The 12,332-nt window shown below is 35.5% G+C and overlaps 1 protein-coding gene across 1 annotated transcript; it reads left to right on the forward strand.

Annotated features, from left to right (window-relative positions):
- Nucleotides 1-4,202: 4,202 nt before the first annotated feature.
- On the forward strand, nucleotides 4,203-12,286 carry LOC306872639 (neuropeptide Y receptor type 1-like; the record flags this gene model as incomplete). Its single annotated transcript, XM_079421294.1, has 2 exons — nucleotides 4,203-4,928; nucleotides 11,870-12,286. The coding sequence occupies 2 exons, from the start codon at nucleotides 4,203-4,205 to the stop codon at nucleotides 12,284-12,286; spliced, it is 1,143 nt and encodes a 380-aa protein (XP_079277420.1).
- Nucleotides 12,287-12,332: the final 46 nt, after the last annotated feature.

Consider the following 12,332-nt stretch of genomic DNA (forward strand, 5'->3'; position numbering starts at 1 on the left):
GTCACAGAGTCCGTGAATTGAACTTGATCTTGAACCAGATTGGTCTGACTCATAAACAAATTGTTCAGTCTGATTTTTTTAACTGAATCTACTGGTTAACTGAAAAGACCCAGAACTATTCTTTCATTTGGTTTCAGAAACTTTTGAATATAGCACACAGTTTGCATTGACTACTTAAGATGCATCAAGTTTCTAGGCTACATAAATCTTTTATGTCTTTTGTGTCTCAGGGGAAAAAAATAACAGCATGCAGGTTTTGAACAACTTCAAGCAAATAATGACAAAAATTTTATTTTTGGGTGACCTATCCCGCTACACTAATGTGGACTACTGGCCTACTTAGGACAGTTGTGAATTAGTTCTGGGGTGGTGATGGCGCAGTGGATAAGACACATGCCTTTGGTGTGAGAGACCCGGGTTCGAATCCACTGTGAGACACCAATGTGTCCCTGAGCAAGACACTTAATCCTCTAGTTGCTCCAGAGGCGTGCGACCTCTGACATATATAGCAATTGTAAGTCGCTTTGGATAAAAGCGTCAGATAAATGAATAAAATGTAAATGTAAAAATGTTCTGTGACCATCAACAATATACAAGAAACAGTGGACACTAGATCTAACAAAAGATGTCAGATCCTAAAACAAGGCACTGGATTATCAAAAAGATTTTAAAAAAATTAGAGCTGGAACCTTGTTCTATCCACAGGTTGTTTATTGGATGTTTATGAGGAAAAAGTATAAATATAAAGTCCAGTATATACCACCAGAGAGAAGCTGTTTTTACTGGAATATGGAGTAATGACATTTTGATAAAAAAAAATACAAATTTACAAGGTCAAAAAAGTGAAACATATGAATGAATCATTCACAATAAGATCAATAAATTTGGAAAACGGATAGATAGGATGAAATTCCATTTCATACCAACTTAGTACAACTTGTCTGAGGTTTTATGGCTGTTAAACAGAACTTTTCAAGAGACAAACAGACCTGTCAGATTGTCATTCAGTGAACGCTCGATTCTATTGAAGCAAAAGTACCAAAGTCTTAAACCCAGATATGATTTATGCATGCATTATATACCCAAGACACCCGAAGAGCCAAGCAGCGTCTTGCAACTTTCAAAAAACATCTAAAGACATCTCAATAAGACCCAAACCTGCAAATGCAATAACACTTTTCTTTCACCGTTTTTCCCTTTTATCTCTGTTCTAGTGAGTAGTTCTCTGAACAATCTTATGGCACCACTTATGTTACCACCTCCTTATGAAAAATTGCCCCTCATTTTTAAGTCACTTTGAATAAAAGAGTCTGTTAAATGATTCAAGATAAATGTCAGTGCGATAAGAGACTATTATTCACACAGTTTATGTATTAATGAGGTTCTGTTGGAACATTAAACACTACGGGTGTATTATTTGTCATATAGCATTTGCCATCTGTTGTCCATAAAAATAAAATAAATCAAACATACCCATACAATAATTAACTACCTTCAAACATTCCTTGAGTATTAAATGACATTGTGTTTTTTGAGTGACTTCTCAGTAGTTTATTATCTAATTTAACATTTCTGGGATACATTTTTAATACTCTGCACACCTAATTAGATTTTCCCTTTACAGACTTGCAAAGGCAAATGAATGAATCCCGCTCCATCTTGACATTTAAGTGCCTGCTTCAAATGCTGGCGTATTCCCTTTGTAGCCCACTCTTAAGGTCACTTTGTAGATCGGTACCGTCAAGGGAATACTCTGCACAGAGTATGTGAACAGCCTGCCATTTAGCCTCAGTCTATCGGGATTAGCCAGCGTCTGCATATCCCATTGCAGTTCATGCGCACGAGACTACTGTACTGTAAACGTATTGGCCTGCTATGAATGAGAAAGGTTAGTTAAGAGATTCAAGGCTCGGCTTCCTGTGATGTTTATGTTGTTTAAATATACATTCATACAATGTATTTACAATAACTAAACACGCTGAATTATAAACCAGTGAATTTACAGTTGAATTTGGCTGCTGATAGAAACAGAAGAAAAGGGAGCCCGAGATGAAAGAACCAGAGACCTAAAAACAGGCTTTGCCACCTCTGTTACCTTGACAACCTGCTTTCACTCTGATATATAGACCAATGCAAGTCATTCATAGAGTTTATGTCTGTGCTTATGTCTGGAAGTAAAATTATTTATAATTAAGACCAATATATGATGTGTACTGTTCATACAGTACATTAAAAAAGTTTAAAGAGAATTTTAAATGTGTGAGTCAGGTTGCAAATGGCTTACTAAATAATGTCTTAATATGTAGAAATCCAGAAAGGTTTGAGAGTTTAGGGACATATAGATATATAGAATATATCATTAGCTTTCTAGAAGAACAATAGAAGCCAATGGGGTTAGTTTATTTTAAGGGGTCGCTGTTACAGTGTAATTACACACGCAAGTACTGAGTAATATTAATTAACTACTGCAGGGTTACAGTTTGATTTACAGTTAGTTGCTTGTATTTATGAATAATTTATAGTTCTAACTATAGAAGTTACATGCAACAAGTGTAACTACACCCCTAGTAGTTACACTTGTTGCATGTAACTTCTATAGTTACACTAGGGGTGTAATGATACACAATCATGATGGTTCGGTACGTACCTCGTTTTGACGTCATGGTTCCGTATGGTTTTGGTACAGCAGGAGCAAAAAACTAAACAAAATTGCATTTTTATACTTTAAACAGTGGTTTACTGAACAAACAAATTGCTCTTTCATTAAATAAATTAAATTATAATCCTCAGCTTCTGCTCTAAACTTGGGAGTCCTTTGTACATTACTATAAGGTTACCATTAACAAGAGCCCAAACTTAAATTCAATTACTATTTACTTTTAAATAATCAACACTCAACTAAAAAAAAAAAATAATTGTATGCTAACGTGTAAATTGCACATAATGCAGTTTTTAAAATTGCTTCTAAATGATAAAATTTCTATTTATTATTGAAATATAATAATTTACACAGTTGCTGTCATAACTTGTTTCATAACAGATTTATTTATTAAACACACATTAAATAATTAAGACATCACTGACATGTAAATTAAAATATAATGAGCATATGATCTTATATTTCTCTTATATTGCTCTTCTCTAGGCTTCATTTCTCCAGCAAACTAACGAGCTGTGGACACTGATGACTTGCCTGAGGTAAATTAAATCCTATGTGACATTTTATTTACAAGCCGTTTATTGACGTCTTTTCATGAGTGAAACACTGATTGAGCGATAAGATGAGGCATGAGATGTTCATTCATGTTTATTTTGTTAAAACTAGTAGTAAAGAGGAAGGGATGAAAACGCTCACTCGCACTCCGCGCTGCCTTTTGAACTGAGGTGTTTGTATAGAAATCTGTCTTGCCACATCAAAGGCAGCATAACGGCATTTATTGTTTGAATTTCCTGAAATTTTGTAATGATTTTTTATGTTTATGATTTTTTCGGTACACATGCATACCAAACGAAAGACCCTGAAAATTTACGTTTAAAATTACATTTCTAAAACACCCCTAGTACTAGTTAAAATAAAGTGTTACTGTCAGTGGAAAATGCCTAGATGTGTGTGTGCATGGGCCAAAATCCAATGGTTTTATTCATATTATGAGTCAGTAGCTCAGTCAGGAGTATTTAATGGCTTAATTTTAAAAAAGAATCGAGTGCCAAAATCTTAATTAACTTCTCAATTCCATGCATACCATGCAGGCTTAATTAAACAGCTTTTAGAAATGGAAAGCATTATTATTATTTTTTAATGTTATTACAATGCCTTTGGAATGCTGTTGGATAATTTATAATTATTACACAATTAAATGTGTATTACTTGCCCTTTCAAAGTGTAGTAAGTCTTAAATATAAAGGTCAACAAGGCTAAGGTCAATAGAAATGGTGATGCTAGAAGATTAAAATAACTCTTTATTAAATATGACTGAATGGAACATTTATTGATTTTTATAACTGGATTGTTCCGTAATCAAACATGACAGTAGATACGGCCTTGTCTTTTCTGAGTATTGATTGAAATGTTTTCTTATGTCTCCACAGTGTGTTGTCAGAATGACTAAAACATGGTCCTGGAAAGGTTGTTACCTGGAAGGAACGAGTCTATGATTGCTTGATATAAACCAACACCAACTTACTGCAGAGGAGGCGAAACAATGCCAGACTCCGCCCTCTCTCCACCAGTTCCACCAATCACTGCTCTGAACTGTTCCTTGGACGTATCTAATTGCTCCTTTGCTAACCTCTCCACAATCGCATATGGCGATGAGTGCTATGGCAGCCACTCTTTGTTTGTTGTGATGGGCATTGCCTACAGTGCTGTGGTACTTTTGGGTGTTGTTGGCAACCTGGCTCTCATCCTTGTCATCGCACGGCAGCAGGAACTTCACAATGTCACAAACGTCCTAATTGCAAACCTCTCTGTCTCGGACCTCCTGATGTCCCTAGTGTGTCTACCGTTCACCTTCATCTACACCTTTATGGACCACTGGGTGTTCGGCGCGGTCATGTGTAAACTCAACAGCCTGGTCCAGTGCTGCTCTGTATCGGTGTCCATCTTCTCCTTGGTTCTGATTGCCATTGAGAGACACCAGCTCATCCTACACCCTCGTGGATGGAGGCCGAGCCTGAACCATGCCTGTCTGGGCATCAGCCTCACTTGGGGCCTGGCCGTCCTCACTGCCACACCCTTTCTGTTATTCTCCAGGGTGACAGACGCACCGCTGAAGCAGCTGCCCTCAGTGTTTCAGGAGCAGTACAGGGGAAAGGTGGTGTGTGTGGAGGAGTGGCCCTCCAGAGAAATCAAGCTCACCTACACCACTGGGATGCTGGTTTTGCAGTACATCACTCCTCTCACCTTCATCTTCATCTGTTACTTGAAGGTAAGACCAGAGAGACAAGTAAGAAGAGATGGTGGCATACTGTAAAAGAATAAGGGTCAGATTTACTAAACAGGGCAAATTAGCGTTAGTGTGCAATTCCATAAAAATGCTGATTGGAGGGGAGAATTCTGCAGCTGTTTTACTAACAATGTGAACATTAATGAAGACAGACGCAGCCAGATCATTTCCATAATGACCAGCGCAATTAATAATTAATAATGGCGCAAATACCAGTAATATGACGAGTGCAAATGTTAGTAAATCGTTTTGCATGATTCATTCATGGCTTTGCCATCACAGCAATACAGCAATCTATCTATCTATTGTGTTCATGTTGAATTGCAAAATACTTTTGCTGCTATTGAGGAAGGTTATGGGTAAGGTTTGTGGCAGGTTTGGTGGTTTTGTTAGGTTTAAGGGGTAAAGGAAGGGTAAACAGTATAATTATAGATGTAATTACAGAAATTAATTACAGATGTAATGACAGGGGAGTACAATGTATAATATAAGTATAATATAATTACGTGCATGTACACAATAAGTGCACTGTACAGAGAGAGAGAGAGAGAGAGAGAGAGAGAGAGATAGAGAGAGAGAGATTTATACAGAGAATATTTCAGTTCCATGAAATGAAATAATGAAAATTGTGTCATTATATACTCTCAATAACTCAGGTTTAGAATGTCACAAGGGTGAGTAATGACAGAAATTTCATAAACTGTTTTTTTGTTTGTTTGTTTGTTTGTTTAATCTCATTGCTGTCTCTGCGAGTACAAATGAAGCCATTTAAGTATTATAAAAGTCTCATATGTTATTTCTCTTTCCTATGGATTTACTTTAGAATATTAACTGAAGTTGAAAAGTAGATTTTCCCTTTTAGTTTTTTTCTTAAACACTAAACAGACATTAATAGAATTTCCTACGAAACTGAATGATGTATCATTTTTTGGGGGTGCTAGAGGAACGCTCATTCCTCTCAGCCAGTTTGAAGACACTCTGTGGGCTGTGGAGAGCCCAATTTACTCCATATTCTTATGTCAGTCTGAACAGAACAGAACAAATCCCTCCTACAACATCCTGACTGCTGTATCACAGTCTAGTACACATCTCTTGTGGCAGACTGTGATATGTACTGTACATGTTTGTTGCTCTTTTGCTGTCCCTGGAGAGTTCAGCTCATGTCTGACCAGGGAGGTTAGGGGTGGGTGACACGTCACTGAGAGCTTTGCAGTTTGACATTTATTCAGGCTTATCTAAGTGGGTTTGGTACTTATTTGTAAATGTTAAGCTGGCATACTTGATAGATTTCAATTTAATAGTCAGTGGTTATCCGTCAGAAGAGGTACAAGATTCTCAAACTCCCCAAAGCTTTGTGTAATAAAGTGATAAATGAACTGCTTTTTTTTATCAGTCTCTTAGTAATGTGCATAATTCAGATGTGTAAAAATGTATTTTGATTTTTTTTTTTTCAAGTAGCCTATAGGCCAGGGGTTTTCAAACTTTTTTGATGCCACCCAAATATGATGAATGTAATCATGTAAGGGACCCCCTTAGTAAAATACATATCATATGATATTATTCAAGCATGTTTTTTTAAATTAAATTATTAGCTTTTATATTGTCATTTTACTAAGGCTAATTATAAAATATTAGCTGGAAAATATTTATTTTAATTCGAGTTTGTCTATTACTATTACAGTAATGCTAGAGGTATAAAATATCTTTGAAATATTTTAAACTCTATAAAATATATTTTAAACTCTATAAAATATATAATAAACACAAGCGCAGTCAATACAATGAAATAAGCTAGATTAATTGTATGATTTCCAAAAGCAGAATGAAATCAAATTTGGTAAGTGTGTAAATTTGTTAAATAATTTTGTTTTAAGGATATTTAATTGATATCTTAATCCTGCCAACCCTAAAATAAATTTTGTAAATCCAGTTTTTATCGAATTTTCGACTGACTCCCAGGCATCCTCTTGCACAGCATACTTCCGGCATGGTAAATGATGTGTTATACATTCCAGTAACAAGATACTTTATAAAGCCCTAAGCAAAACAAAGCACAAGAGTCAGTCAGTGTTTGACCTAGTAACTGTGATGCGAACGGCTGACTGGGAATTCAACTCAACGTGAGATTCTGTAAGTCGGACTTTTTACTCTTTTGTACTCGGTTTACCATTATCTTTTTTTGGGGGGGGGTTCAGCTTTACTTTCAGCTGATGCTTTTTAGGAAGTAATGGTAGTGTGTTTTCAACCAGACTGATTGTCCGTCATGTAAACGAGTTGAGGCTGGTCTTAAAGTCAACTAAAAGAAAAACTGACCTATATACTATTTAGATTCATGTTCTTGTTGTAAAGGATTCATCAGCACATATTGTTTAAAAAAGAAAAGTGGTTGTCTTGACATAACTCGATTTTGCTAACACCCAAGTTTCATCATCCAGTCAAATCCCAAATGGATAAAGCCAACACCTTCTCTCGTCATACAGTATATCCAGTTTTACTCTGAAATACTGCTAATTACAGAAGTAAAATAGAAATTCATGTTGACTTTTTAGGAGTAGAGACAACTAGTTGAATATTAAATCAGTCTCACAAATACAATCATAAACACACTCACAAACAAAAAGGCATGTCTCTTCCGTTCTGCTGTATCGTCTAAAGATTATTGCTGAGGTTTTTTTGTCCTAGAATCCAGTAGCTTTGAACATAGCTCAGTGAAACAGAGTGAATCTTCACAAATCCAGTACTGCTGCAGGTTTTGAAAGAAAAGAGAGAGAGGGTGGGATTGGTCAGAGAATGGCAGAATAAATGAGTAAGAGGGAGAGAGAAGATGAGAAGAAAGGGTCTGTGCAAAAACTGATCATTTAAAAATTCAAAGACCCCCAAGATCACAAGGATGAGTCATAATGGCTCATCCCCAAAGGATACAAAAATAGAAGTAGTAATAATACAGAAACCGAATGATATGCTGCAATACAAAGGATTCAAAACTTTATGATGTGTAAAGAACGGCGTAAATGGAAAGGAAGATTCATGTGATAAGCTCCCGCTTCTCAGTAATGGGTTTAATATGGAGATTATTATGCTAATAGAGTTGTAAAAATTAAAATGCGTGTGTGGGGTGACAGAATGAGCATTCTGCTGTCATTATGACGATGGCTCACTGTTCAGATTGTCAAGTGCTGTTGAGCGTTTGTTGGTGTTCAAGTGAAATGACCGAGTTTTGTCAAGGATGCTTGTCACTTTTACACCCAATTAACCACGGGCGGTTAGTTCAAAAATGGAACAGCACTTACACCCACATGCACACATATCCAAATTTGTCTCATTCTTTCTCTTCCCCTCTTCCTCACTTGCGTTTTTTTCCATCTCTGCCGCTGTCATTTTAAAATTATGCTTTTTGTGATTTGGACCAAATTGCATCACAGAAAAGCAAAAGCACTTTTCACACTCTTGCTATTTTATTTAATTTGTCGAGCAGTGGAGACAGCCATTTGTCATTTTTTTTTATGAACGTACTGTGGTGGAAACGATGGTGATGGAAATCATATTTTGGTGTCTCATTCGTCTCATTTCAAGACCAATTTTTTAGCTAGCTTTTCCTAAATAGCCTACACATAATTAAATATTTAGCAAATTGCTTATTTGCTAAATCTTAAAATAAAGCACAAAATAATATGCACAAATGATATTTACATTGATATTTTCACATACATCATGTTTCATATGTCATATCAATCAGCTTCATCTTTTAAAAAAGGATACTGACTTCTACATGGTAAAATATTGCCAAAAAACTTTTGGAAAAATTAGAATTTTTTTTACACGGTCAATACCTTTATGATTGGATTGATAGGCAATAAATACATATTTTACATTGAATTTTCATAGTTAAGGATTAAAACAAGGGTAAAACAATTAAATCTATGCAAATATAAATAATGGAGGCATTGTAAAATGTTTCCAAAATCTTTGTATAACAAAAAGAAAAGTGTTACCCTTTAATAATGGCAAATAAGATGTGCTCAGATTTTCACATTTTTTCAATCAGACTTGTTTGATAATCCATTTACTTCAAATTGAACTCAATATTTAAAATATGCTATGCACTGACAACGTTGTTAGTAGATTTTGATTTATTTTGTAACATATGATCTCAAAATGGCCATGTACCAGCCAATTAATCACCCTTGCCAATATTTTGGTCTGTCTTGGTCTATCACTACCACAGAGTATGACTAAAGCATTTATATTCAGTTGGATCCTTAGGTGCTACTGTCATCCAACCATCCCACGGTCCCATACTTCAGAATGTGACGCCAACAAAGATTCTGGCTGTCTGGTCAGGGAAGCAACTGTCAGATTGCATCAGATCAGTCTCTCTCTTTCTGTGTATGAGCCAAGACTACATGATTCCTAATGACTGAGGGACTCTTTTTTGTTCAGCTGTCAGTAAAATCGACCTATAATCACATTTAATCAGCCCACTAAACAAAGCCAGCTTTCCATGGAACTAATTTGGATACGGAGTCAAACCTACAAATGACATACCATATGTATACAAATTCACTGTTTCAGTCTGGCTAATGCTGGCTTTCAAATCTGAGCTGAAGTAAATAATAAGTTATGAACACATGCATCTCAGTCTGCATATTCATTCTCTCTCTCTCTCTGCCTCTGGGTTTTGTGTCATGCAGTTATTTCAGGTCACAGGACTCTGTGCCAGCGCTGCCATTCATCAAATAAAGAGAGAGAATAAAAAAGGAGGAAAAGAGAGAAATAAAGAGGAGAGAAAAGAAGGCCGGAGTCAGTTGTGCTTGCAAGACTCTGATCTGTGTGCATCTAATGAACTAATGATTAATTAATTCATCTTGTTGTGCTAATAAGGCATGCAAATGCACATGCACTGGGTGGAGCTGGAGCTTGTGCAGATGTTCTGTTCTAAGCGGACAGACTGTTTTTGCATCATTAGGAAAGAGAGACAAGGCTTTTGAGAATGGCATAGCTCTATCTTATAGCTATCCAGACTCACACATCTAAACATTAATGCTGCTGCGCAAATTATTACATTAATTTGTATTTATAAAGGAGATTTTGAGGGAAATGTTGAAATGTGGTTCATCTTGTGCGAACTAAATTGCCTTTTTTTGGAGCCAAATATACGATAAGCTATTGCAAAAGCTAACATTATATGGCATATTTAATATGATGTGTAAAAGACATAATGAGAGTAATTTATATTTTTGAAAAACTTGTAACAATGTGAATATATCAGTGTTATTTTAGTATTATTTATATAATATTAGATATTAATAATTGAAATTAACTTAATATTTATTAAATAATTTTACAAAATTGTAAAAATTTATTAAATCGTTAATTTAGTTTTTGTTATTTTAGTTCTGTATTTTGTCATTGTCATGTGCCCAATATTTATTTATTTATTTAAGTAATTGTTGACTAGATCTAAATAGATTATTTTTGGTCTAGCCCCCATGAATGCTTAAATATTTATGGAGGGTTAGACCAAAAAGAATAAAAAAACTCTTTCTAGCACAGGACCCCTGAATGTATGCAATGGTTTAATGGTTTGTACATAGTGCTGGATGCTCAAACATATGATATATTATTATTTGAAAATATCACAATACAATTAAATATTTTAAATAAAAATATTTAGTTGGAGTTAAATATTGTTGAATGGTCATCAATGGAGAAAGATGCTCTTTATAGAACAGAGTGTAATTCAAATATCTACCTCATGCTAATCAGCAATAACTTGACCTTTTGGGTCAGACCCCTGCCTCCCAGCCCATCTTTTCATTTCACCTGTCTTCTCTTTGTTGTTAGAGTGGGACAAGAGAAATCTCCATGCATTTGCTTTGATTTGTTTTTGGCAAGTTCTTTGTGATTGTGATTACTGAGGCACTTTAACATTATGTGATAACACAGTGACGTTGTAACGCCATTATTTAACTTGCAATGTTGTGTTTGTGGTCCTTAAAAAGTCTTCTGTTTGTATTCTGTCTGTCACTTTGCGTTGACTCAATAATATAAAAGACACAGAGTCTGAAAACACACACACACACACACAAACACAAAAAGATCATCATCTGAAATGTCAGAGCAGCTTTTCCCCCACTGTGTTTTTAATGATGGTTTGCCCTCAGGTCAGCTATAGTTTATGAGCTTCGGCGAGCATGTCATAGGGTTGTGTACTGTGGTTGTTGGTGGAGGGAGTTGAGTTAAGACTGCTAATCTGAATAAAGTATACAGCAAATGTGTATTCATATAATCTTTTTTGATGAAGATCACATTAAAATCCACTTGGAAGCTTTGGACCATTATTTTTGTGACTTATCAAGGCCTTTTATGTATAAACTGTTTTACTTTTGTCCAAGACCCAGATTTTCAATCATAAACTCATAAATCGTAAATTCAGTTAAGAGAATTCATCATAATATACATTGTTTAAAACTATAAAAGTATCATTTAAACAGAAAATCAAATGAACAATCCATTTCAATATTTAATGTAAGGACTTTTCTTAAACATCACTTTAAAAAAAAGTGACTCAAATTTCCCTTGCTATTTCTAATTTGGTAAGGATATTAGTTACATCTGCTTGAATGTTATATGTGTTATGTGTGAGGTACAATTGCTTATTGACAGATTTTCAGTATATTTTATTCCTTTATAATTCAAATGTTTTGTCAATGTAATGCCGATTTGTTTTATGTTCACTGTGGTCAGTGAAGTTTTAGTTTTTAGACCATTTGAAATTGTAATAAAAATTATACAGTAATTTAATCATTTTCTAAATGTCCAGAAGTCCAAACGTGTTCATACTGTAATTGAAGAAACACTCTCATATATGAGATATGAATATGAATAATTGTTTATCTGTCCCCCTCTTCTCTTCCACTCAGATCTACACACGTCTACAGCGGCGTAATAACATGATGGACAGAATCCGTGAAAACAAATACCGTAGCAGTGAGACTAAACGGATAAACATCATGCTCTTTTCCATCGTCGTGGCATTTGCGGTTTGCTGGCTCCCGTTGAACGTCTTTAACGCTGTCATCGACTGGAACCACGAAGTGGCTATGAATTGTACCCACAATCTCCTGTTCTCGCTGTGTCACTTGACTGCGATGTGCTCAGTCTGCATAAACCCGGTATTCTACGGGTTCCTAAACCGCAACTTCCAGCGTGACCTCCGGGCCTTCCGACTCTGCAAGATTGTGTCAGCACGGGAGAATGAATATGACATGGTTGCAATGTCGACTATTCACACGGATGTGTCCAAGATGTCACTGAAAATTAGTAGCATAGATCTCTAGTACAGTTTTGTATTTGATACTCATGTCTGTGTTCTGAAAAATGCAT

This window comes from Barbus barbus, assembly GCF_936440315.1.
Source record: "Barbus barbus genome assembly, chromosome: 7".
In the NCBI taxonomy this organism is placed as follows: domain Eukaryota; kingdom Metazoa; phylum Chordata; class Actinopteri; order Cypriniformes; family Cyprinidae; genus Barbus; species Barbus barbus.